This window comes from Sebastes umbrosus, chromosome 23, assembly GCF_015220745.1.
Source record: "Sebastes umbrosus isolate fSebUmb1 chromosome 23, fSebUmb1.pri, whole genome shotgun sequence".
Classification (NCBI taxonomy): Eukaryota; Metazoa; Chordata; class Actinopteri; order Perciformes; family Sebastidae; genus Sebastes; species Sebastes umbrosus.
The window spans coordinates 9070178-9096955 of record NC_051291.1 but is presented as its reverse complement, the minus strand read 5'-3'; the positions used below and the strand labels follow the sequence as shown (position 1 = coordinate 9096955).

The following is a 26778-nucleotide window of genomic DNA, read 5'->3' as shown; positions in this document are numbered from 1 at the left end:
TAAATGTGGAGCTTATTCTAATTACTTTATACAATTTTATCTGCTGGGTAGGTGAGTTTTATCTCACATTATAATTTATTTGTTGATTATATTTTGTGTTATTAATCTGCAATTCAGAGACAAAGACAGTTAGTATTGGTCCTCTAAATTAAAAGGAGAATTTCAACAGACTACACAGACTTCTTTAAGGAAGACACAAACATAAAAACAAAAAAAGAAATGGTTTTTTTTGGGGTCTCTGCAAATCTATTTTGGTGGACTGCACAAATACTGAAAATTCAGAAGTCTGGATTTTAATTTAATAAATGAATGGCAGCACTGCCTCCTTGTGTTGTTAATGAGGAACTACAGCTTTAAACAGCCACAACTAAAAACACTGTATTGTTGCCACATGTTTTTATATCCTGTTTGTTTAAATGTTATTATTCTTTACCTCTTTCTTTTATAATAACATTAACTGTAAAAGGAGGAATGAAAAGTTGTCAGTTAGTAAGTCAGTTAAACTGCACAGTGAGGTTGATGTTAAGACTGTGTTGTTGGTGTCGGTAGAATATGAATGAGATGCACATAAATGAAGGTAAGTGACATTAAAGACTCAATATCATAATAATAATAATAATAATAAAATAAATAAAATAAATAAAATAAATAAAATAAATAATATCCTAAAAAACAGGATTATTGCCAAGTAGATTTTCACATTTTGCCTCGGTGTTTTGGTGCATACTGAAAAACAAGTACTGCAAAAGTCAAGAATCATAACTATAAAACAGAAAAGAACAATAAAAATGTATATAAAATATATTGATTTTCAAAATTAAAAGAGCTGTACAATGTTTAAAAGATTTAATGTAAACCTTAAAGCTCCAATAAGACCCAAGTTGTGCCTCCAAATTCATGTTTATATCTTTGGGATCAGCGATACGCAGTTAAAAGCGTTTGGATTTGTCCCTTTCTTTCTTTTAAATCTTTCTAATTAAAACCACAGAACGAAACAGAAGATGAGTCATATTAAACTCTGCACATTGAAAAAAGTGTTTGATGAAAAACCCTCAGCGTGTGTCCAGAAGTCATTTCGACTTCCTGCTGGAACAATCAATTATGTTCTGAAAGTCACTTTGCTTTACCCTGTAATTCAGGTGAGTGTGTTCATGTGTGTGGGCGGTATGAGTCATTTTTAAAATTCAGGAGCAGACAGGAAGGACGTTGGTGAAAAATAAAAAGTACTTATGAGAAGCAACGGAGGCACAGAGCGTTTCCTTTTCTGCACTCGGACGGAAACATATTATTATAATCAAAGATGAGAATCTGCAGATAATGGGCCTTTGCAGAACTCAACTCTTTTAAAAAATAGTATTGATTGTCATGGTAGAGATGTTTCAGCTCCCACAAATCCCAAAATGTCCTCCTAGCTTGCTGTTGATGTTTTGAAAGTTTGCAATTTAACATCAACAATGAGCCAGGAGGAATTTGGGGATGCTCTTGGATGCTATAACAAAATGTAAAAGTGGTAATTGTTTAGCTGTCCGCCTCGCATATTTACTGATTTGTTTCACTCTCACAGCTCTCATGGCGTCGCTTTTGGCCGCAGCAGGTAGCTGTTTTCGGCTTAAAAGCAGCTAAAGAGACAGATATTTCCCTCAGGAGCTGGTGGAGACCAAAGGCAGAGCAAAAAGAGAGCAAATATTGGGCTTAAATCTATCAAGTGGACACAAACACAATTCCAAATGAATTATAATGTTGCTACGTAACTGCTGGATGTGTAAATAAACAGATTGCTATATCTATGTTGTGTTCACAACTTGTTTCCACTGGCCCCTAGTGGCCAAAAAATATAGCAGGTTTAACTATAGGCTGTACATAAGAAGTGGACGTAGTCACCGTGACGTCACCCATTGGTTTGTGAAGCCTTGAGTTCGGCATTTTGGCCGTCGCCAAAAGACCTCTTATATTTGTCAACTAAGCAGATAAGAAGATGCTCTCCTGTCCGGTGTTTTTGGAGCTGCTACTTGAAAAGTGTAAAGATTTAGAAAGTAAAGCATCACATGATTGTCTGTAATTGGTCTAAGATTTTCAGCATGTTTATTTATAAATCATCGCACCTGTAAAAGTTGTGAAAGGCACAACAATCACGTCACTGGAGGCGTCAGGTTTATGTTTTTTTTAGCACAGAGCTCGATAATTATGTGTTTCACACTTTTGACTTCCCACGTCTGCTCATGAACGACGGCATCGATCCCACCAACTCTGATGAAGGATGAAGGAGTCGACATATTCAATCTGACCAGGTCGACTACGGAATGAATTAAAACGTTTCGCTCATGTGTTCAAAGCAAAAGCACCAGAGTTCGGTCTCTCACTTTTCCCCACATGCATGTGTTTCTACATCACACAGTAATCTGCTGAGTCAGCTGACCTGCGGAGATGTGGAGACACTGGGATTTACAGCATCTGTTCAGGCTGTGTGTTTAATTATAAAACCAGTTAGAGCCCGTCTGTGGGTCAATAATACGCTCTGATATCGGCTTTTCACAGATGAACAGCATCACTTTTAGCAGGTGTTCAAAAAGAAATCGCAGTATGTGAATCTTCTTTCTGTTTTCCTCAGTTTCTTCCACCTTTTATGTGCAAACTGCAGCATAAATGAGCTAATTGTTCATTACTGGATATCCATCTCTGCTCTGGTGCGGTCACACGTGGGAATTTGTGTTCTCACGGGATTTGTGAAGTTGCCTGGTGGCACAACTCTAATTGTGGTCTACCTAAAGCTCGTGTTTGGGTTCCTATTGGATCTTGTCACATTATACAAGTAAAAAAAAAGACACCAAAAAAACAGGCTTTACTCTATTTTCAACAGATTCTGGCTCGAATGACTTTTTTTTTCTGTGTTCTAATTATGTTTTCAGTTTAAATATTAAATATTAAAAATGTTTGTCGTTGTCAATGTTGACGTCACCAGTGTCGGTGTAACGTTACCCAGAATACGAGTGCACACTGGAAATGGCATTGTCATGACTACCCTGTTATTCAACTCCTCCTCGCCATGATTGGATGACTAACCCTATCATTATTAGACAGGTATTAATACCTTGTCCTTTCTCTTTATATAGACCGAATGCAGTACCTCGGGGAGGAAAAGTGACTTTGATTTGGGACTTGACCTGCCTTAACCCTCTGAGACTCGTGGGATTGCTGGCGCCCAATCGTATTCGTGTTAGTCCCCATAGTACCATTTTTTAAAAACTTGACGTCACTGTATAAAATGACCTGTGGTGAGCTCTAGGATAATCACAGCCTCATGAAACTTTACAGCCACAAACTAGAGACCTAGAGCATTCAGAGGATGGATGGCTTTCCTAGCTAGATTGACAATAAGGGGGTTTCTGAGCAGTTTACACAACAGAAGTGCTCGCCATCCGATCGCCGAAAAATGCAATTCTTGCAGAAATCTCCAAATGTCAAAAGTTTTTGATACTAAATCACAGCATGGCTTTTTGTATGGTGTTCCTCAAGGTCTTGGTGTATTAATGTGGTATTTTGGAGGGATTATTGATCAATTTGATTATTTTTTGATTAGTAAAAAATGGTTAAATTTAGCACCAAATCTGTATAAGACTAGTATATAGACTTGCTTGAGACTTGTTCCTGTCTGTTAGTCTGGTGTACGCTGTTTACATGTACTAGACTCTGCTGCTGCTATTGATCATCATTAATAATCAAATGTGTGTGTGTTGGTAGTTTCCTTCAGGTGTGTTTCTGCACCTTTTAAATACCTGAAAACCACAAATATCTTCTGTTCCCACTCTCCACAAGTCCACTTCTACTGTATTCAGGCAGAAATTAAATAGATTCAAACTGACATTGATCTACTTCCTTCAAATTGTGCACAGATTTCAAAGCACGAGGCACACAAAAACACACACTAACACACACTCCCTCAACAGCAGGGGTGAACACACTCGGCTTCTTGCAGTTTCCTCCCTCCCCTCCTCCTTTTTTCTTGCCGTCATTTTAATCATTCGTCCATGCTGAGAGGTACAGTAGATAGACACAGAGTAGAGAGAGGAGAAGAAACACAGAAAGGACCTCCTCTCTCTTTATATTTCTCTGTACCTGTCTCATTCTTTACTTCTTCTGCCTCTCTTCTTCCCTTCCTCTTCTTCTTCTGTGGTTTGATAGACTCAGGTGAGAGATGGGATGTGGAAATTCCTCACCAGCCACCAACAACAACAACAGCAGCAGCAGCAACGACACTGGAGGTGAGAAAACAGGATGTTTACGTCTGAAATAGAAGAACATTTTGTTTATCTTGTAGCAGATAATATAGCAGATTCAAAGCTTCTTTATCTCTTTAGTTGTATTTAAGTTATTTTAGTAACTTTTTCAGTCATATAATGCTGTTAAAGGTCCAGTTTTTCGCAGGTAAACACATAAAGCTGATGAGATGAGTCACTGCACTCACATCTGGTTAATGTTGTACACTTTTTGTTTTGCTCTACTTAAATTAAAACAAATTTAACCTGAATCTGAGCAGTGGACTGTGACAGAGTCGGGTTATATTTGCTCTATTTTTACTCACTGTTTATCCTATTTTTAGCTGTTTTTTTAACCTAATCTTGTACAGCAAAGTATGAATTATGATTACAATAATGATCTGTGTGAAATCTGTAATGTTTGATTGTATATAAGCTGCATGCTGGTTTTAATATCTTACATTTTGCTTTACAATGTTCAGACCTGGCACTTTAACACCAGTATGGTGTGAAAATCAACTTGCTTAAATCATCATAATATATCTCCTTACAGGTTAAAGGCAAATCATGTTTTTAATATATGTACATGGAAAGCAGCAGTAATACTAAAGGGATTATCCTGCTGAAATAATTTGAATAATAATTTGTTTTCAGTAGTTTTGTCCATCATTGCAGATACATAACATTATTTATTTTTTATCTAAATGTACCTTTTTTTTCTTGTAAAATAATGAAAGCTTTGACCTTTTCAGGCCTCTAAAAAGCCCTCAAATAAATCGGAGATAATTATTAATTATAATAATAACATCATTTTAAATCATTGGCACAAACTGACTCCACAAAATTACGGGGAGACATCTCAGCTCAATATTTATCAGTTAAAAGAAAAATCAATGAATCAGTGTGCTGGTTTTCATACAATACGGACTGAGAAACTAGGAAAAACACACATATTTACCTGCAGATTTACCTGGTATAATCTTTAGGTTTCTCTTTTTTATTGCTTCTTTTGCATCATACTTCTATTTGTTGCTGCTGGTTGTATTTCTGTAGAGGCAGATGATAGCAAAGAGACATGTGTAAATGTTAATTATTATGCAGATTATTAGTTTAACTGAGAAATAAAACAGAGCGCCAATAGGAAAAACATTAAAATTCATGTTTGTTTGTGACCTCAGGTCCTCAGGAGTCTTCATCAAAGGTGTAAGTTCAATTTACACCTTTTACCTCTTTCATGAAAAGCTCACACTCACACACACACACACACACACACACACAGACACATTCAGATGTTGAATCGTGTCTGTGTTGTTTGACCTTTCTCTGATGTTTCCCGTTAACGTAGAGCTTTTAATGTGTGTGACTGTGTTGACAGATTAGAGGAGTCTGTGCCAGAAGACGACAAACGGAAGTGAGTCATTTTAATTCAGATCTTCAGTGCTGATCTGTTTATACATATATATTATATATTAAAAAATATATTTTACATTTTGCATAATGTGTATGTGTGTTTGTGTGTATAGAAACTATGGAGGTGTGTATGTGGGTTTCCCTTCAGACCTGAGCAACATTCCTCAAGTCCAGATAGGATCACTCAGAGGTAACACACACAGAAACACACACACATCAAAGAACATAAAAGCTACATTCAAAATGTTATATTGTCCATTAGAGAGCTGCAGAGCAGGCAAAGTCCTTCAGAGAGTCAGAATAATAATTAAAACCAGCTCTCTCCTGCTCAACAGATTTGTTCTAAAGTGACACATGCAAGTGATTTGAGAAAATGCATCGTGTTAACGTGAGAGATTTTGCACGAAGCTAATTAAATGCAGTTTTAAAAGATGAGGAGATGCATCTTTTACTTTTGTACGCCACTTTGTAGACGCACGTTTTATCGGCGTCCGGTAGTCGCTTTCAGTCCAAAATGGCGGAGGCGTAGCTTTGCTGCTGGGTGATGACGTTGCAATGGAAAAACAATTGACTTTCACTTTTTGACACGAGTGAGGGGAGCTAAGTACAACCAAACGCTGAATAAGACATTTTTAGGCGACCAAAGCATCCCCTGCTTTATGGTCTATTTGACTCTAAATGGGACCATAATTTACTAAATGAACATCATGCTGTATTGAAGAAGACTTGAAACTAGTGATTGAGACCATAAACTCATGTTTACAATGTTTACTGAGGTAATAAATCAAGTGAGAAGTAGGCTCATTTTCTCATAGACTTCTATACAATCAGACTTCTATTAGCAACCAGAGGAGTCGCCCCCTGCTGGCTGTTATGAAGAATGCAAGTTTAAGGCACTGCAGCATTAAGGGGCACCACATCCAGCTCTCTTAATACGTCCATGATCGAAGTCCGAGCTGGACTAGCAACAAAGTACATTGATATTTAGGCACATATGATCTTCTTCAGGACTTTCTCGAAATCGATCTTTTTGGTCGGATGAAAAACAAGACATTTGTCAGATTGTTTTTCTCTAGTGAACAAATGTGCTTGTGTTTATTTCTAACTTCAGTGTGAGGCAACATGCTTACGTGACAGTACACCACATATCCAATTCTCAATAACACACACACACACACACACACACATAGCCTCAATTTCCTGTTGAGTCTCCAGGGTCATGAGAGCATGGGAGAGAGAAAACACTGATGATCACTTCACAGTCTGCATGTTTGTTTGTATATATATATATTTTTTTTACCCTTACATGCGTGTATATTATGTATACAAGTACAAGCTGTATATTATACCTCGTTAGTGCATTTAATTGAATATTTGATGTGTGTGTTAATTAATTAAACTGTCGTCCACAGAGCATGAGAGAGACTTGTTGTCCCTCAGGAGGCCGCTGTGGGGGGACGGACTCTAATTATAATGAAGAGCCAGGTGTGTGTGTGTGCTTTGCTTCAGTTTGTGTGTGTGTGTGGACCTCCTCCAGTTTCTCATTAATGAGAGCAATGATGTCACGTCAGCGGTTAAAGGACCACGCTGGTGTTTTTGCTGGTGCTCATTTCACCTCACTTCTTAAAAGTGTACTTACCAAGCGCAGGAGTATTCACTTGGTTGCAATGTGCAACCTCACCATTAGATGGCACTAAATCCTACACACTGCTCCTTTATTTTATCTTAAAAGAACAAAATCTCCTTGTAGTTTAGGGAGTAATTATTCAGTGTTGCACTTAACCTCCTGGGTGTTTGGTTCTGATGTGATTATAATAATTATCACGCACTCATAATGTGCTTTTGGTTTAATTTTAACCAGTTAAATAAAATCCTTGAAATTAATCATGCTGTTGTTTTTTTAAAAGGTTCAAGAGAAGAATGATACGGCAGAAGAGGAAGAAACCTTGCAGGCGTTCTTCAGGTCCTCAATGTATTTGTCATCAGGAACTCACCAAGTCTCAGATGGGAGAACAGCAGCACCCAGCGGAGCCAATCTCCTCTCCCAGCGTCCTCCGTGAGGACTTTAATGGGATCAGCTTCACCTGGTTTAACTGACTGTGGAGCCTGTTGTGTCAAACAAACAAACCGGTTAAAGACATTTGTGCTTTTATGGAAGCAGATGGACTTCTAAAAACGACGGTTTTGCTGTTTAAAAAGAGCCGTTTAGATCGTTCCATGAAGAAGCTGCAGGGTTTTTATCCCAGCGAGTCGACTCCACTGGGTGAACTTCGTTTACTGCATGTTGTGTAGCTGCTTAATGAAGCGCCAGCAGCAGGTGATACAGTGAATGTCTATCAGCTGATTATCAGTAAATGGCAGATAAGAGAGGCGGAAGCTGTGGGTAGCTCTGCATGTTGAGGGTGAGTAGAACTAATTTAAGGTCTGAATATCAAGTAGGACTAGATGTAAAACACATTAAAGGATAGGTTTGGTTATATTCAGTCAATAAAACCCATAAAAACACCAAAACCTTCAATTGTTTGTGTATCAACACCTGATATATCTTCTGCATTGGGTATCGAGAATCGTGGAATTTCACTGGTATTGGTACCGACTACTAAATTTCTGGTATCATGACGTCTCTGCAAGACATCCAAAGATACATTTAAAGTTTGCCAAACTATGTGAAGGACATTTGCTTAATTATCGAGTGCTTTACAGTATAAAAGTAATAGACATTTCAGTACTCACCTGCCCTTTGGTTTGTTTGTATGTTTGAAATGGAAACCTGCAGACTCTTGGCGTCTCCAGGACACAATACAGGACAGTAAGTGGCTCCTGCTGTGAGATGACGTCAGTGAATCGTCTTCTCCTTTGGGTATTTATGAGGTTAAGAAATGAAAGCTGCATGAATGTAACTGAACAGAAAGTCTGCTGTCATTTACCTTCTTTGCTCGAGGTGAACCCACGAGGGAAAACAGCTATTGGTTGCTTAGGAAGTTACTACACATGCATATAGGCTGCAGTCCCTGATCCTGAGTGGAGAAAGAGAGGTTACAGCTCAGCTGGACGGACTTTCAATTGTACAGTTTGTACATGTGAGACAAGACATGACAGAACGTACGGCCACTGACTGTCGTACTGTTGGTACCAGCACATCAGCCGATAAATTACAAGAAATTGCAGAACAAAATTAATGTGAGAAGATATGCGTCGCTATTACACAAATTTATTCTCCAAATGTAAAATGTCTCATTTATTACATATTTTCAATTCTGTAATAGACTAATTTAAAGCATCTTTATCAAAAATTTGCTATTTTTCATGAAATGTGCCGACTAGAGCTGCAACAATTAATCGATAAGTTGTCAACTATTAAATAAATCAGAAACTATTTTGATTAATCGGTTTGAGTAATTTTTTAAGGAAAAAAAAAAGTCTAAATTCTCTGATTGCAGCTTCTTAAATGTGAATATTTTCTGGTTTCTTTACTCCTATATGACAGTAAACTGAATATCTTTGAGTTGTGGACATAAAAAGACATTTGATGACGTCATATTGAACTTTGGGAAACACTGATGGACATTTATTCACCATTTTCTGACATTTTATAGACCAAACAACAAATCGATTAATTGAGAAAATAATCAACAGATTAATTGACAATGAACATAATCATTAGTTGCAGCCCTTGTGCAGAATATATGTCCCAAATAGCTATTGTTATTTCTCTCAAAATTGAATATTTGAATGTTTTCAGTTAGTATAAAGTCAAACTAATCTCTGATCTGAACTTTTAATGGTTAAACAAATTATCTTCAGTTGAAATTAAATACTTTTAATTTGGTTTTGGAAACAAAAAACTTCTGCTTTGATACAAAACTTCATCTACTTGATCCACTTCACGATGAAAGTGTTTAACGGAACAAACCACAAACTGTCAACAAAGAGGGAAAGTCAGCTGTGAAAAGTCACAGGTGCATTAATGCATGTAGGGAACGGGTGAACTTAAAGTGCATTGGAATGAACGTTGTGTGTGTGTGTGTTGCTTTACATCCTGAGGTTTACGTGGTTTAGAGAGGAATGGTGTCACTTATAAGGCATGTGAGGTATTATAGAAGCTCATTATGTGTTTATATAACACATATGAACCAGCTGGTGGACTAAGAGAAGTTATGCGGCTCACCAAAAACATCACATTGAGCCCTGACTTCCCTTTCTGATGACCACTTCCTCTCCTGACGCCAGCTTCCTGTACAGCTGTGTCAGTTCATCAGATTGAGGCATTTTTGACTCTGGCGTGCAGGGAATATCAAAGTCCGACGACACCTGAGACTCTGAGAGCTCCTCCAGCTCTGACTGGACGTTACTCTCCTTCTCCTGAGACACCGTATGTGTCCTTGAGTCTCCTTGGTCCCGCCCCCCCTGCTCTGGTTGGAGGATCAGAGTGTCGGGGAGATACGAGTCCTGGTTCTGGGAGGAATGGTTTGACAGGGAGGCGGAGAGGGTCAGACTGAAGTTTTCTTCGTTATCTGGGGTTTCTTCTTCTTCGCTGAACAGCTCTGGGGTCTGCGAGTCAGTCATTTTGGAGAGGGCGGGGCTTGGGATGGAGCAGCAGGATTGTAATTGGCTGTTGAGGCTGTTCTGGCTGTCAGTCGGCGTCGGCGTCTCCGTGGTGAAGAAGTCGTCCCATTTCGGAGGATTAGAGGAGCCACTTCCTTCAACCTCAATCGTCTTTTTCTCAGTTTTCTTTATCACCTCCTCCTTCGCCAGTTTTGAATCGCCCTTTCCCTCGTTCTCCTCCTCTTCCTCATCTTCTTCTTCACCATTGGACTCGGTGCAGTCCACATAGTTGCGTCCAACAGGCTGCTCGTCCGTGACCGTCAGAGGAAAAGACTCCTCCACAGACACAGGGGGCGCTGTTTTCAGAGGACTCTGAGCTTTCACTGAGAGTTACAGGTCAAAAAGAACATTTTGTAAATAATAAATCAATTCAATTCATACACACACCTCAAAGAAAAAGAAGTTAAAATAATTATGCACCGTTTTCTATATCTTGGTTCAGCGCCATCTTCTTCCTCACTGGTTCCAGGTCCAGCCCGTCAAACAGCCCGTCATCGCTGTCGGAATCTGAACAGAGAAAAACAGACAGTTAGTACTTTCATTGGACAGGCTGACAAGAGTTAATTACGTTTGTTAATTTACAAAGCTGCTATTGATCACTGATGAAAAGTAAAAAAATCTACCCCTAAAATGTCATCTCCCGCACATGTGAAATAATCATTTAAAAATATTAAATATACTCCTAATCCTGAATCATTCATTATCTGAAAATGTATTGTTGAGATTTGTCTTTTTAATCACCATTTCAATGGAGTTTTAGTTTAAAAAAATACCAGATTTAAGGAATATTTGCGGAAAAAGATCAATGATCAACATAGATAAATATTGTAATACTTTTTGTAGCATTAATTTTCCTTTATGTAAATTAAAAAGTTGACACCATAAATAATGCCGTTATATCTATATTTTTTTACTTTAATACTTTTTTTAAATTAAAATTAAAAAAAACTCAGACAACAGCTCAGGTATTTACAGTATTAATACAACATGTAATCAGAATATTTTTTGTGTAGGTTGTAAAATGTTTGTTCGGTCATGGTGAATATTGCAAACCAGTAGCATAAACAGAAATATTGAGATGCACATTATTGGGTGGCACAAAAATAACTAATATCTACAATAATATCTATAATCCTGGAAGAGGCTTATTGTGTCCTGTTATATATATATATATATAACATAATCATTTTAGGATAACGTCACCTAAGTTCAGTGCATTATCGTTTTATTATTATTTGCTCTTCTTCTTTGGACTGCAGCTGCAACATTCAGGAAAGTTTTTCACATGCAGCAGCATGACAGCTCCCCAAAAGTGAAGCCAAAACATCTGGATCACCCCCTGGTTGCTGGCTGTTAGTTTAGGAAGCGCTTCTTTTGATATGCAGCCGTTTTCTACGAGCATTTTAAACGTCAATATTGCAGTCCATCATTTTCATTTGAATCCGGAAAGTCAAAATCGTGATTGCGAATAATATTATATTAATCGTGCAGCCGTACTCTGTTATTTTTTTCATTACACACACAAACAGGCCCGAAATACACACACATGCTGCACACACAGGACCTAGACATGCCGACTCATTTACCAATGAGAAGTCGCATTTACTGTGCCGGATCAGAGGCATCGAGGGGAGCAGGTGAGCCGGGCTCGGCGCTCTGTTGGGGGAGGAATCTTCAGCTGTGTAGCCTGGCATCTCTAACAAATCTTTGTGATGCGTCTAAGAATTCAAATTAAACTAAGAGCTCTGTATCGGCATAAACACATGAGGAGGGTTGTGGACAAATTAGCAAGCTTAATCGCTGTCAGTTATCATCTAGAAGTATGACCTAATGAGACCTGCTGGCTGAGAGCGCCCTCTGCTGGAGCCCTCCGAGCTAACACTTTAATATCATTCACAAGTTTTGTGCTTCTTGTATTTATAACAAAATATTTGCAAACAAGAAAAAAATGATTATTGTCCCTTGGAAAGACACGGATTATAATTCATATTCCAACGTGGTGACCTGTAAACAAGCCTCACATCTACGGAGGCAGTTAGAGGTGTAACAGTGCAGAGCACCTGTTGTGGTTATAAATATATATGTATGTATATATATGTGTGTGCGTTTGTCTCACCGTATGTAGGTCGCTCCACCACGCAGCGTTTCAGGACTCCCAGAGGTTTGTATACGGACGCTGCTTCATCAGAGTGGCTCCTGCACATCAGATTCAACCTGTTCAAACACACAGTGACAACATTATTACAGCTGCACTTTAACATTTTTTTATCAATAATTATCATTGCAATCAACAAACCAGCTTAGTGCACAAACAGAGTAGCTAAATAAAACATGCATCGCTGAAAATGTTGGTCTGCAGGTTTAAATGAAATCAAAATAAATGAAACTTCACTCACATCTGTGTCACCTCAGTCAGTGTCCGACCCATAGGGATAACACTGGGTTGGATGTTGACTGGCTTCAGATAGGAGAGGAAGTTTTTAATCTGAAATCAGAGAGAAACATTCAATATGTTTGAGTGGATTTACAAAGACAAGAGAAATGAAATCTTAATTACAAAGGCCATAACAGTATTTAACTTTGAGGAAAGGAGTGCACCATTATGAGCTTCTGGAGAAGCTTCTATTAGACTCACGTATGTATCAAACTAATATAGTGTCCATGTCTAATAACAGTCACATGGTTTAATAATTTAAGTATAACATGGATGTACCTCTGAGTAGGAGGAGTGGAAACTGAAGCAGGCTCTGAAGGAACTGGCTCCTGTTCTGGAAAAATAAACAGCAACAACAAAAGGCATATTTAGCGCTCATCAACCAAACCTAATGTGATTTATAATGAATTCTTCTTTCAGTGTCTTTTTAAAACCAAGCATCTTATGTGACACTACTGACATTTTTAAATGTAATCAGACCTTGACAGGAGTTAGGATTTCCACCAGCTCTAGAGAGACATCTGAAGCTGCTCTTACTGTATTATAACGTTGGTTTTCCTCATTCTCTCTCCGAACCACATGGTGGACGGTTTGATGCTGATGATGCGAAGAGGGGTCCCGTCGGCGGCTGTGCAGCCACACGGCAGCCGGTTGCCTTGGAAAAACTCCTCGTCCTACACACACACAAAAATAAATCAGAGTTTATTTTTATAGATAATCTGAAAACCTCATATCCCTGAGCCCACATCTGGCTCTGAATCACCCGAGAGAAACCCTGGATATGTGTGTGTGAGTGAGTGTGTGCGTGGGACCTTTGGGTGTCGACAGGCGTGGATCTGCGTCCTGCGGTCAGTCGTCACGTAGCTCAGGATCTCCGGCATCTTCTTGAACATCTCCAGACTTCTGACATGAATCTGAGAGTTCAATCAAACAACAACATATGTGAACATTTAACTGTGCCTTAGCAGGAGATGTTTACATGCATGAATCATGCATTATAGAGTATGTGTGTGTGTTTCTGTTACCTGTGTGTTGAACTCCTCTCCCAGGTTGGTGAACAGGTATTCATATCCATACGCAGCTTTACAGTTGAGCCACACGACGTGATACGAACTCTGTCTGATCCAGTTTCCAATCAGCTCTGAGATCCCGTTCAGACAAACCTCCTGCGCACACACACACATGAACAGTTATATATATTCTATAATCATTACTGTCAGGATTACATATAGAAAAACACATCATGCATCTATGAATGAAATTGTTCAAACACAAATACACATTAAAACCACAGAAAACTATCACATCCTCAGTATTCTTATGGGCTTTATCAACAAGGTTCAAACCATGTGATACCGTTTTTCTTTGCAAGATGAATCTGAAACGTACCCGAGTGGGAATCTGGTAGAATCGAGGGTCATAGAAAGTGGAGTCCAGATAAACACTCCGGATGTCTTTCACTCTGTGTGCGAAACAAGATACAAGAAAGTTCAAGTGACAGAAAACATCAACAGATATTTACTGTCTGGTTCTCCAGAGCTTCTGTTTACTGTTGAAAGACTCGATGAAACAGTGAAGATGTTGATCATCTGGACCGACCTGCTGCCAGAGTGCAGATGTTCTATTCTCGAGACGTCTCCAGCCGCCAACCTGAAGTCTCCTGTATACAGAACGTTTCCCTGAGAACCCTCAAACAGGAACCTGCACACAGAAACACACCACCACACCTTTGACTACTGATGTTTAACAATTATTTTTCCAAAAAGATAAATATGCTTTTCACAACAGACATAGAAAATTAAGAAGGGTTTGACTTGCATAACAGAGCCGGGACAGTGGCCTGCAGGCAGCAACGTGACCACAATCTCTTCTTTCTGTCAAGCAAACACCAGACAAGATGGTTAAAGAAAGTCAGTTAGAAAGAAATGAAAATGACGAGCTAAATCTACATGTCTGACTGGACTAAAGGAAACAATCTTCAGTTTTTACCTCTCCAGTCGCCTCGTCAACCAGAGAAATCTGATTTGGGCTCTCCAGCTCTAAGGGAACCTAAAACAGATCATTCACCAGGAGAGAAAGAAAATATGGGAAATCCAAAGAAGATGAGACAAAACTGCCAATTCTACCAAAATACCAGAATGCAAAGCGACCGTAAGACATGATGGTTGTGTGTAAAAGCCAAAGATTACTTTCTAACACACTGGATATAAAGTGAAGTAGAAAAACTCCTGTTTACTCCTGGAATCCACCTAACAGTGTAAAGATATAAAGATATTTAACAGTGAGGTTTCATGTCAGTAAGCAGATAAATCTAGTCTTAATTCACTTTGATTGTGGTATTCACAGTTACTCAGTAGTAGATAATACTCCTAACCTGCATACGCAGTGAAAATGACAGTAATAATGGAGACTTACGATGTATTCCTCCCAGAAAGCGTACTTGGGATTGCTCAGCAGAAGTTCTTTCGTCACGAAGGAGCAGTAAAGCCTGACGGTGCGACTATAAACCAAGAGAGAAAACAGCAAATTATAAATGTTAAATTCTCTGTTTAGTTTTCCGCTATGTTTATATGAGTTATGTCTTAATATTCTGTTGTCGTTGTAATTATTTCAGTTATACAAGCCCCTGTTTATAGCATGAAAACATTGCTTTTACCCGGAAATTATAAATGCTTATTGTAGTCTTTGTTTGGGTCAGCAATTCAGGGTACACCTACTTCCAACAAAAATCTATTTTACTGCACACAGGAGGGAATATAAGTGTACCAGCAGGATAGAAAAATATTAAAATATTATAGACGTATCATCCAAATCTTATTAATTTTTCTAAATATGCTTTGCTTTGCGTTGCGCTGCATTGCGCTGCGTTGCGATGCACTGAGGTGCGACGCATTGCGATGTGGTATTCGGTGCGTTGCGTTGCGGTGCGTTGCGTTGCGTTGCGGTGCGTTGCGTTGCGGTGCGTTGCGTTGCGTTGCGGTGCGTTGCGTTGCGGTGCGGTGCGTTGCGGTGCGTTGCGTTGCGCTGAGGTGCAATGCGGCGCGTTGCGATATGGTATTCGGTGCGTTGCGTTGCGGTGCGTTGCGTTGCGGTGCGTTGCGTTGCGTTGCGTTGCGGTGCGTTGCGTTGCGGTGCGGTGCGTTGCGGTGCGTTGCGTTGCGCTGAGGTGCAATGCGGCGCGTTGCGATATGGTATTCGGTGCGGTGCGTTACGTTTAGGTGCGGTGCGGTGCGTCGCGGTGCATTGCGTCGCGGTGCAATGCGGTGCGCTGAGGTGCGTTGCGTTGTGGTGCGGTGTGATACATGAATAGCAGACAAGATGAGTGACAGTAATAATTTAAGTGATATATGCGCAAACATACTAATCATAGGTTAAAACAGCACTAAATTTGGCTGCATTATAAAAGGCAGAAGTGGTAAAACAAAGAACCGTTTGGGAGCCGGCTCTTCTTGGTGAGCTGAGTCAAATGATCTGGCTCACTAAAAAGAGCCGGAATTCCCATCACTAGTGAAAATGAGCACCTTTAATATGGGACATTTAATATTTCAATATTTCAAGAGGTCAAGTAAAGTTCAACCTGAACTGCAGTTTTCTCTTCATTATTCGTCCTTTCAGTCCTTTCATGTGATCTGTTAATAAAATAAAAACAGTGAGACACTTGTGATCTGTTGTTACAAGCCTCTGTGAATGATCAATAGTATTTAATATTGATAACATCACGTCTAACACACAGACAGGTTGATGAAGTCTCACCTTTGTGACAGTGGGAGAGGAAATAAGCCCGGGCATGTAGGTTCTCCCGGTCGAACCGGTCCAGAGAAACGGAGGGATACTCCTTCATCCGGCCTGCGAAGGAGCTCATCTTCACCCAGAACCTTCTGGTGGTACCGTGTGAGGTTAATTAAACGTTATTCGCAGCAGAGAGAGACATTATTCTGTTGACATCGCCACTATTTGTTTGTCCCGCCCATCAAATTCCTCTTCTTCATCTTCTTCCTCTTCTTTGAGGTTTATTGGTGGTTGGCAAAACAACGATTTGGTGCATTACCACCACCAACTGGTCTGGAGTGTGGATCATTCTGGCTAATGATTTCTATATCCTAAAAAATAAATAAATAAATAAATAAATAAAATAAAAATAAAACAAACAACCTCATATTTTCCCAATCATATTAATTTGTCTAAGATACTGAAATAATGTTCTATAACACTCATTTAGTGAGTTCTTTTGTAGAATATCTATTAAATCAAAGTGTACTTTATTCTCTTTGAGACCTTGACTCAAATCTTTCCTCCTCATATCTCTCACAATGCAATATTACATGCTCCACCGTTTCCTCTTGTCCACAATAATTACATTTACCTGTGTCATGTTTACCTAGTTTAAATAGTGTGCTGTTTAGTCCAGTGTGTCCAAATCTAAGTCTTGATATGATTGTCTCATCTCTCCTGTTCCTTCCTTCTACACACTGTGGCGGTACTGAGTTCCCCAGACTTTAGTTGTTCAGTCAGAAGACTGAAAAACAGTTCCCATCCACATAATAATATAAAATAAAATGCCTCCTTAATAATAATAATGAACAAATGCCTCTTCAATAATGAACAAATGCCTCTATAATAACAAACAATTAAGGAAACTGAAATATTGGTTTGGCTTTTCCTTTTACCCTCCTTTAAAGTTTTCCCAAATAAAATACACTAAAAGAAATGGGTATAAAGGGTTTCATTGAAAATCAACAAATGAATAGAATATAAAAATACAGCCTGCAGGCGTTAGGCTATTGTAAGGCAAGCCAGATCGTTGCACAAATAGTACCTAAACGTCCCAGTGCAGGTAACCCAATTGGTTGGCACTTAACTTGTTTCCCCAACTAGGAGTCAACACTCTCAACAAACAAAACACAAAGCTCACAGAATCCCAAAAGGGCCCAAAACAGACCAGAATTTCTGGTAAAGCTGATAACACATGTTGCATTGAGTGAAGGAGAGATCAGAATGACACTGGGTGTGCAGTTTCCCTCCTCTTTTAAGCCCTACAGAAAGGGCGTCGTTACACCCTGATTGGCCAAGAGGGGAATGCACCAAGCTGCTCTCAACTATCATTTAAGAGCCAGTCCCCACACCCTGCGCAACAGGTGAACTGAATAACCCTCTAATCACTCAGCAACTCAACCAAAAAAACACCAGGGAAAAGGGAAACAACAGCAAACACCAGAGAATTGGCAGCTGCCACAACACCTCATTTCTCCCACTTTCCTCTGAACTCTGTAAAACCACCGTCCTTCCTCTTTTCCTCAGTCTCCGTTGAATAATTCAATCTCTTCATTTCTGTTTTGCTGAAGCAAACTGTCAAATCTATGTCGTTATTTTTTGTAGCCTTCTTTGCAATCTTATCTACCATTTAATTTCCTTTGACCCCTATGTGTGCTGGTATCCATACAAATATTACTGTAAGCCCCATCACAGCCGCCCACTGACAGTTTCCGGTAGTCTTCTTAATTTATTTCTTTTTAACAATGTCTTTATTGTTTTTTTTTGTTATACAAACATCAGCATTATTATGCAATATATTCAATACAGGGTTTACTTTAACAAACATAACATACCCCACACACCCACCCTTTCTTTCTTAACTTTTCCCTTTCTCACAGGGCCAAAATCAATATACAGCTTCACAGTATCAAACAGACAATTAAACAGTTAAATGGCACCTTTAACAAAATGAAGATACACATGAACAGAAAATAAATATATAGAAAATAAATAATAAATAAAATAAAAAGATTTTCAAAAACAATAATCATTTTTTCGGACACTATTACTCTTGTTTGTTATTATTTTGTATCTGTTATTATTTATTTTTATGTTCGAAATAAAGTCTTTCATTCATTCATCTTTTCTTATATGCGCAAATTATTATTTATAATAATTTATTACCTTAACCTCGTTTTTAAGATTTGTTTTTACATTTGTTTTTCTTCAAACACCAGATAAATAATACCCAAAAATACTGACTCAAAGTAGTCAGTTTCTTTCTCTTTGTTCTGGCGCCATCTCCTGGAACCTTTTTATCTTCGGTCCTCCAACACAGAAGAAGAGAGTTCACGGTAACCAGGCAACGCACCAACGCTAACAAACTGGCTGTCTGGAAAGAAACTCACTTTATAAACGCATGTAAGTAAACTGTTCCCGGTCTTTTCATTAAAAATAATGGTGGTAATTTGTGCAAATGTGAGTGTATGAGACTGTACACTCTCTCATTTGACGTTATAGAAAAAAACAGAGGTTACTTTGTTGTATTTTTATCCCAAAACCTCTTTTCAATAATGTTGTATTTTAAAGTATCAGCCTGTTAAACTCACTCGTCCTCTGCCATAACAACGTCAGTTCCATGTTGACATCCACTGGACAGTTAGTGCTGCTTGGTGGATCATTTGTTTGCCGAATTTGCCAGAACATCTTTAGGAAATGTTTTATGCATTGTTTTTTCCAATAGTCCTATGTGTCTTTGCTAATTCTTAAAGGTCCCATATCGTGCTAATTTTCAGGTTCATACTTGTATTTTGTGTTTCTAATAGAACATGTTTACATGCTGTAATGTTAAAAAAAACCCTATATTTTCCTCACATTGTCTGTCTGAATATACCTGTATTCATGCTACGTCTGAAACGCTCCGTTTTAGTACATTTCAACGGAATTGCGTTGCTAGGTAACAGCTTGGGTCCATTTTTACTTCCTGTCAGCAGATGTTATCACATCCACTGCAACAGGAAATAAACTGGGACACATTTAGAATGTTTATGTTTAAAACTGTGTGATGATCTATTTATATTGTATATTTGTGACGTCACAAATGGACAGAAATCCTAACGGCTTGTTTCAAACACGCAATTTTTGAATACGGGCTGTGTGTATTTCTTAGTATATTGAGCGTTTTGATAGTTTAACAGTATTTATATAACACTTAAACCTGATTTATAATATAAAAGACATGAAAATCTCACTTTTTACAATATGGGACCTTTAGGAAAATTACGAATGGACCCAAATATGTACTTGTCTGAATCCCCTGCTATAGATATGTTTGTTTTGATGTTTAGTACAAGTAACTGATGAGGAAAAAATGATGGCCAAATCGTATAAGGCATTTTCTTCTCATGTCTTGTTAGCCATCAGAAACCAGTCTGTTGACCCATGTGCATTTCTGTGACATCTTTCAGCATCACAACTATGTCCTATACTACTGATAACAACTCCAAGCCCAAATCCATGAGAAGAGCCAAAGGATGGACGGCAGAGGTGGAAAACCTATTCAGGTTCCAGCAGGCTGGCTACAGAGACGAAATGGAGTACATACAAGTCAAACAAGGGGCCATGGTAAATCTTCTTTCTTTATCAGACTCAGTTTTTCTTAAGGAATGTTTGGTAATGGTTGGTATTGGTGACTGTGTGTATGCAAAACAAGAATAAAAAAATATATATGTTGCATTATGTTATTGCATCAGGAATATTAGACATAGACAAGACATATACAACAGACTCATAACTTGCACTGAAAAGAGACAATTTCGGTATTTAAGGTCCTGATTTTTGAGTTTCTTTTTTAAGAAGCAGATGCTCTGAGCAAAAATAAAAACAGTTTTCAAATCATCTTAGATTTTGTGAAACTTGTAATATACAATATACTTGATACCACAGTACTTATATTGTTTTAAAGTAGTCCTGTGGTAAAAATTCTTTCAGCTTTCATCCATCTAAGAATGAAACTGAATGTGTACTTGAGTTTACCAGTCAGCAAATTTGAGCTTGAATTTTGACCCTGAGATTATTTTTGTCTGCATAAATCTGTCTTTTATCTATTGATGGTCATTTAAAGACCATGTTTGACAGTGTATGTGGCATGCACCAGTAGCAAATAAGTTCTTATCTGTTTTATTGGGAGATAAGAGAGTGTTTATTGTACAGTATGAAAATTAACAACTTAACAATGTGTCCTTTTCTTTTAAAAGGAATAAAGGATCCAGTTCCAGTAAAATAACAGGTGTTATACCAATAATTCTGTTAAATCTGTTTCTGTTTCAGATTGACAAATGGCCAGAGACTGGCTATGTGAAGAAGCTCCAACGTCGAGACAACACATTTTATTACTACAGCAGGAAAAGGGAGTGTGAGGACTGTGATCTCAACAAAGTCAAAGTTTATGCGTATTAAGTTGTTCTGGACTCCATCCATTTATCATTGTGATAATATAACGGTATAGCCTGTCAACACACAGTAGTGTCACTATAAGGTGATTTATCTGTTTTGTTTTCAATAAAGGGATTTTTAAATTGTACATGAGAGTATCTTTAGATGCCTGGTGTGTGATTGTGTTTGTCTTGGATCAGTGAATTTTGCTTTCCACAGAGTGAACATTATTATTCCCCTGCATGGGTTTGATAAAGGAATAGTTCACCTAAAAGTCTGCCTATCACTCCCCATTATTGTGTAAACCTGACTGTTTGTCGCACCAAAAATACCAATGTTGCCCTTATATATTACATTATTATTATATTATATAGTTGCAGTTGTATTGATATTGTTTGCCTGAAGTTGTGTTGTGAGCAGCACTGATTTTTTTTTTAAATAAGATCAATTTCATGAGTTAAGTAATACTAAGTTTTAATTACATCATTGCAGTAACCATTTTTCTTTTTTACTATATTAAGCTGCAGGGTTTAATGAGGAGAGATTTCATGCCCACTCACTGTAACATTCATGGCCTGTTCATAAATGTGACTGCTGGGATTAAACGCTAGGCCTGTCACACTCTGCTCATGTGATGATGGTAACATAAAGGCTGAGATTATGCTCTCAGATCTGAGTTGTTTTCCACCCACAGATCAAGGACATATCGCTTTATTTAGCTGCTTGGAGAATGAGAGATTTATGCTTTATTAACTTGTAATTAGAAAGAAAGTTGAGTGGTGCTGCACAGAGAAATACAAGTTGACGTGACTGCACCCTGCCGCACCACAGACAGCAAGGCTGGTGAGTAATGCAACATTACATTAGACTGCTTTACATTATATTTATAATATTTATATTTCACTTTATGTCAGGGCACTTTTTAATTCTTAGACAACTGCTGTTGGTTATTAAATCACATAATATAATGTGGATTACAGTCTAGTTCCACTGTGTGCTGTTCTTAGAAAATGTATAACCAGATTGTCACACCAAATTCCTTTCAGAACTGTGATGATTTAATATACTTTTGCAAGTTTATAAAGCTACTGCGTTTGGTTTGTCCCAGAAAATAAATGCACTAAAAATGACTAAAACTTGACCTTTTTTGTTTTAATGTATGGCATGTCTCTTTTTTTATTCTTACAAACAGATAAAACACTTAATAAACGGCCGTTCTTAGAAAAACAACAGCCAGAAGTCCTGATGCCAAACCTCTTTCAAAATTTTGATGATTTAATGTATCCTGCTCTTGCAAGTTTATAAAGCTACTGCGCTTGTCCCAGGAACAAAAAGCACTAAAACTGACTCATACTTGACCTTTTCTGTTTTAATATGGTAGTTGTGTCTCTTTTTATTCCTATAAAGCTGTTAATAACTAAAACACTTAATAAACGACCGTTCTTAGAAAAACTACAGGCAGACGTCCTTAAGCCAAACCTTGTTCAAAATGTTGACGATTTAATGTAGCCTGCACTCTTGCAAGTTTATAAAGCTACTACATATGGTTTGTCCCAGAATAAAATGCACCCGAACTGACTAGAATTTGATCTTTACTGTTCATGTCTTTTTTTTATTCTGAGAAAACGGTTGTTGGTAACTAAAAACACTAACAAATGGTGAGTTATACATCCTCACACCAAACTCAGTTCAGAATTTTGACGATTTAAAGGGGACATATCATGCTCATTTTCAGGTTCATGTTTGTATTTTGGGTTTCTATTAGAACATGTTTACATGCTTTATTGTTCAAAAAACACATTATTTTTCTCATACTGTCTGTCTGAATGTACCTGTATTTAGCTCTGTCTGAAATGCTCCGTTTTAGTGCAATCCAACTAACCCTAACCCCAACGGGCTGTGGGTATTTCTCCATGGATTGAGTGTTTTGATACTTTCACAGTATTTATATATCACTTAAACCTGCTTTTTAATATAAAAGGCATGCAAAAAATCTGGCTTTTTACAATATGGGACCTTTAATGTACTCTTGCAAGTTTATAAAGCTACTTCACTTGTCGCAGGAACAAAAATGTCCTGCATGTGTTTAAATGAATCACCAAACTTGCTTTTTCAAATAGATCTAAACTTGTACTTAATACTTGGTTCTGCCCTTTCGGTGAGATTGTGTGAATAACAAACTAACTGATTTTAAAAGTATGTATTTTTTTAAATAATTCTGCCCGGTGATCGTTATATTCTCCTCGGGTTAAATCCAGATAAACTGGTCCAAAGTGAGTCATCACAAATTAGCATAATTAACATCTATTGTTAAATGGGTAACCTGCCATACAAGCCGTACCCGTTGTCGGCTCAACGGTAATTTGAACTCGCCTTTAACAGCTTGAACTGAAGCTACCGGGCTTATTCCCTTTAACATATACTCAACCCTATTTTTTTTTTACGTAAATATGCCAAGAAATCACTCATTTATTATTATTATTATTATTAATCTATTAATTAAGAAAATAATCCCTACATTAATAGATAATTAGTTGAGCAATAGATAAAGACGTTTTCTAATTTTGGCGGTTTTATAATAACTTAAAACCAATATAAAGTTTACCTATACGCCGAAAAAGGCATAAAATCATCTTTAAATTTTATTTAATTACGTCTTATTTTAAATCACTAAGGAAATATTTAGATAATCAGTTAATCACTTCACTTTTAAAAGTAAAAATGCCAAGAGATCACTCTTTTTGCCTCTAAACTGTGCATACTTGATGATTTACTCAGTTTAATATGATAGTAAATAGAATATATTTGAGTTTTGGACTGTTTTTCCTCTAATATATGACGCGTTGATGACGTATGACCCAGCCTCCTGTCATACCAGTCGGCTCAACGGTTATTTAAACTCGCCTTTAACTGCTTGAACTAGTGATGGGATTTCAGTCTCTTTTTAGTGAGCCAGATCATTCGGCTCAGCTCACCAAGAAGAGCCGACTCTTTCGGCTCCCAATCGGCTCTTCGTTTTACCACTTCTGCCTTTTATAATTCAGCCAAATTTAGCTTTAGCTGTTTTGACCTATGATTAGTATGTGTGCACATATATCACTTAAATTATTGTCTTGTCTGCTATTCGCGCACCGCACTCCTCTCTCTCTTTCTCTCCTCCTCTTCCTTTGCTCTGTACCTGTAGACCGTCAGTGCGACGCGCGCCCTTCGCCCCTCCCTGCTTGATCGTATGATCCTTGTCTGTCATCACCTGATTGGTCGCAAGGACATTAACACATCATTCAGTCACAGTCCGTGCATGGAGTGCCCGTGGCGCGGAGAAGATAATCCTATCATTCTGCCTTGAATTAATTAAAAAAAAAAAAAAAAACGTCTCTCTGACGGGAGCCGGCTATTATTGTCACTTAAAAGAGTTGGCTCTTTTAAAGGGACTGTTTGTAACTTTTTACAGGTATAAATCTACGGGGTCGGTTTCCCATGCGAGTTCGCGTGTGGCTACGCTGATCAGACTCAGACTCCAACACAAACTACACGGAAGCACCAAAACCTCTTGGTTGTATCTAGTGAAGCCCGTCTTGCAAAACAGTGTTGGCGGCGGTCGTAGTACGCCAGGGAGACCGTGGGTTTGGTCTGCAGGGCCGGAATCTCTGCTGTACTCTGCTCCTCTGCCTGCTTGCCTTCACTCACACACTGCGCGCGTTCTCGCGATCCACTTCACGTGCATGCGCGCACACTACACACTGCAGAAGAGTTACTTTAGCTCTGAGAATATCTAGTGAATGAACAGAGGACGTTTATGCAGAAATAACTGCTGCAGCTCCTCCAGACCAACAGAGGTTTTTGTGAAGTGACGGGGCTCCGCAGCGAGAAACGTTATCGTCTCTGACCGGGTGCCGGTGTCTCCCCTGTTCCCTCTGACCACGGTCGGGAGGCTGAAGCAGGAAAAACCAACACTAGGATCAGCATTGATTCATGGAGAGATCTTCGTCTGGTCAGCTAACATTACTGCCAAGCAGGTGAAATATAGAGTGATATTGTGGTTTTAGCTGACATGTGTCGCCTCACTGTTTTGAGGGATGCTTGTTCAGGTATATTTAGAGCGAACAAGCGCGAGCTGACTTTCGTTGACTTAACAGCCACAGTTGTCGCTGTCAACAAGCATTTCTAATTCTTACAAACAGTCCCTTTAAAAGAGCCGGCTCTTATCGTTCACTTAAAAGAGTCGGCTCTTTGAACCGACTCGTTCTCGACGACCCCTCACAGCTCTAACTGAAGCTACCTTTTTGCTTTATTCCCTTTAACGAGCCTCTTATCTGAAGTTATGTGTCCAGAGGAGTCAACACGGAGGCTGTAAAGGCAAGTCTGGCTTGTAAACTTATACACTAGAAGCTCGTCTTTATTAGCTCTTTTAAAACGTCTCTATTCTTCTTCTTCTACTAGTTCATGTTGGTTAGCTTAGCATCGTTAGCATTCACAGTTGGCCTAGTAACAGCTAAAGCTAAAGTTAGCTCATGTTAGCTTTACAGTCTTCATCTGACACCTCTGTTGTTGTGTTAATAACACAATATAATGTGTGTTTTCTCCACTAAACGGTAACATATGGTCAGGCTGTGTTTACCCTTCAAGCTGTTAAAGTTAAAGGTGTTTGTTTAGCTGCTGCTAGCAAGGTGAGCTAGTTACTAATCAATAGAACAGAGTTGGCAGCTGTCAGACATCAGACATGTTGGTGTTTGTTGTTGACATTCAGGTGTTTTTGCTGCTTAACTTCCCAACCAAAACATGTATGCAATGTTTTAACTGGAGCAGTACAATATCCTCTGAAGCTTTATGTTGATTTAACCATCTTTATTTGCTCATAAAACTCTCTATTATTGCCTCTAATGTGCTTACAGTGATCTGTACCGACTGTCATTACAGTCAGAAATGTTGTTTTGTTGTTGACATTCAGGTGTTTTTGCTGCTTAACTTCCCAACCAAAACATGCAAGTGATGTTTTGAATGGAGCAGTACAATATCCTCTGAAGCTTTATGTTAGTTTAATCATCTTTATTTGCTCAAAAAACTCTATTATTGCCTCTAATGTGACATTAGACATATGACATTATTGAAAAAGTGGTTGAAATACACCTTAAACCATGGTGTCTGCAGGTCTTTAAACTGTTTTGAAATGTCTACAAATGCAAAAGTAATTTCATTATCTTAAATTGTACTTAATTATATATTCTGTGTAACTTCCCAACCTTTGACTGGAGCAGTACAATATCCCTCTTTTAGTGTAAAGGATATCTGAAGCTTTATGTTGATTTAATCATCTTTATTTGCTCATAAAACTCTCTATTATTGCCTCTAATATACTTACAGTGAGTCATTACACCCAGGTGGGGGTAAATATGGGATTGAGCCATTTCTGTAGGTTGACATTACTGGAAAAAGTGGTGTAAATACACCTTAAACCAAGGGGTCTGCAGGTCCTTAAACTGTTTTGAAATGTCTACAAATGCAAAAGTCATTTAATTATCTTAAATTGTAGGTGTTTTGCTGCTTAACTTCCCAACCAAAACATGTATGTAATGTGTCGACTGGAGCAGTACAATATCCTCTGAAGCTTTATGTTAATTTAATCATCTTTATTTGCTCATAAAACTCTCTATTATTGCCTCTTATGTACTTACAGTGAGTCATTACACCCAGGTGGGGGTAAATTGACATTGTAATTACTGGAAAAAGTGGTTGAAATACACCTTAAACCAAGGTGTCTGCAGGTCCTTAAACTGTTTTGAAATGTCTACAAATGCAATTTAATTATCTTTATTATATGTTATTCTCAACATAGATCTTTCATCTAATGTTGTTTATTTGTCAGAATTAGTAAACAATACGTTGATTAAC

At 38.2% G+C, this 26778-nt stretch overlaps 4 protein-coding genes and 1 long non-coding RNA gene across 5 annotated transcripts in view; 2 read left to right on the top strand and 3 right to left on the bottom strand.

The window, feature by feature from the left end:
- Positions 1-4133, bottom strand: part of LOC119482539 (laminin subunit beta-1-like) — a 28052-nt gene extending 23919 nt beyond the window's left edge. Inside the window, exon 1 of the mRNA XM_037760153.1 lies at positions 4114-4133. The gene's annotated coding sequence lies outside the window, so the exon portion shown is untranslated. The remainder of the gene's footprint in view (positions 1-4113) is intronic.
- LOC119482541 (overexpressed in colon carcinoma 1 protein-like) lies at positions 4022-8170 on the top strand. The gene is made up of 6 exons (XM_037760155.1): positions 4022-4259; positions 5432-5456; positions 5629-5664; positions 5777-5853; positions 7076-7148; positions 7571-8170. Exons 1-5 carry the CDS (start codon positions 4193-4195, stop codon positions 7129-7131), a joined length of 261 nt encoding a protein of 86 aa, XP_037616083.1. The 5' UTR covers positions 4022-4192; the 3' UTR covers positions 7132-7148; positions 7571-8170.
- On the bottom strand, positions 7567-8503 carry LOC119482542. The gene is made up of 2 exons (XR_005205455.1): positions 8397-8503; positions 7567-7769 (listed from the first exon to the last, which is right to left on the bottom strand). It is a non-coding gene; the product is annotated as an uncharacterized LOC119482542 (long non-coding RNA).
- A 964-nt stretch (positions 8504-9467) lies between these two features.
- dclre1c (DNA cross-link repair 1C, PSO2 homolog (S. cerevisiae)) lies at positions 9468-16760 on the bottom strand. Its single transcript, XM_037761279.1, has 15 exons — positions 16456-16760; positions 16280-16331; positions 15118-15202; positions 14692-14751; positions 14521-14576; positions 14302-14403; positions 14092-14164; positions 13728-13868; positions 13515-13616; positions 13240-13376; positions 12982-13036; positions 12665-12753; positions 12385-12482; positions 10689-10775; positions 9468-10591 (listed from the first exon to the last, which is right to left on the bottom strand). The coding sequence occupies exons 1-15, from the start codon at positions 16562-16564 to the stop codon at positions 9840-9842; spliced, it is 1998 nt and encodes a 665-aa protein (XP_037617207.1). The 5' UTR covers positions 16565-16760; the 3' UTR covers positions 9468-9839.
- Positions 16761-18740: 1980 nt separating this feature from the next.
- On the top strand, positions 18741-21037 carry meig1 (meiosis/spermiogenesis associated 1). The gene is made up of 3 exons (XM_037760784.1): positions 18741-18876; positions 19923-20079; positions 20785-21037. The coding sequence occupies exons 2-3, from the start codon at positions 19933-19935 to the stop codon at positions 20911-20913; spliced, it is 276 nt and encodes a 91-aa protein (XP_037616712.1). The 5' UTR covers positions 18741-18876; positions 19923-19932; the 3' UTR covers positions 20914-21037.
- Positions 21038-26778: the final 5741 nt, after the last annotated feature.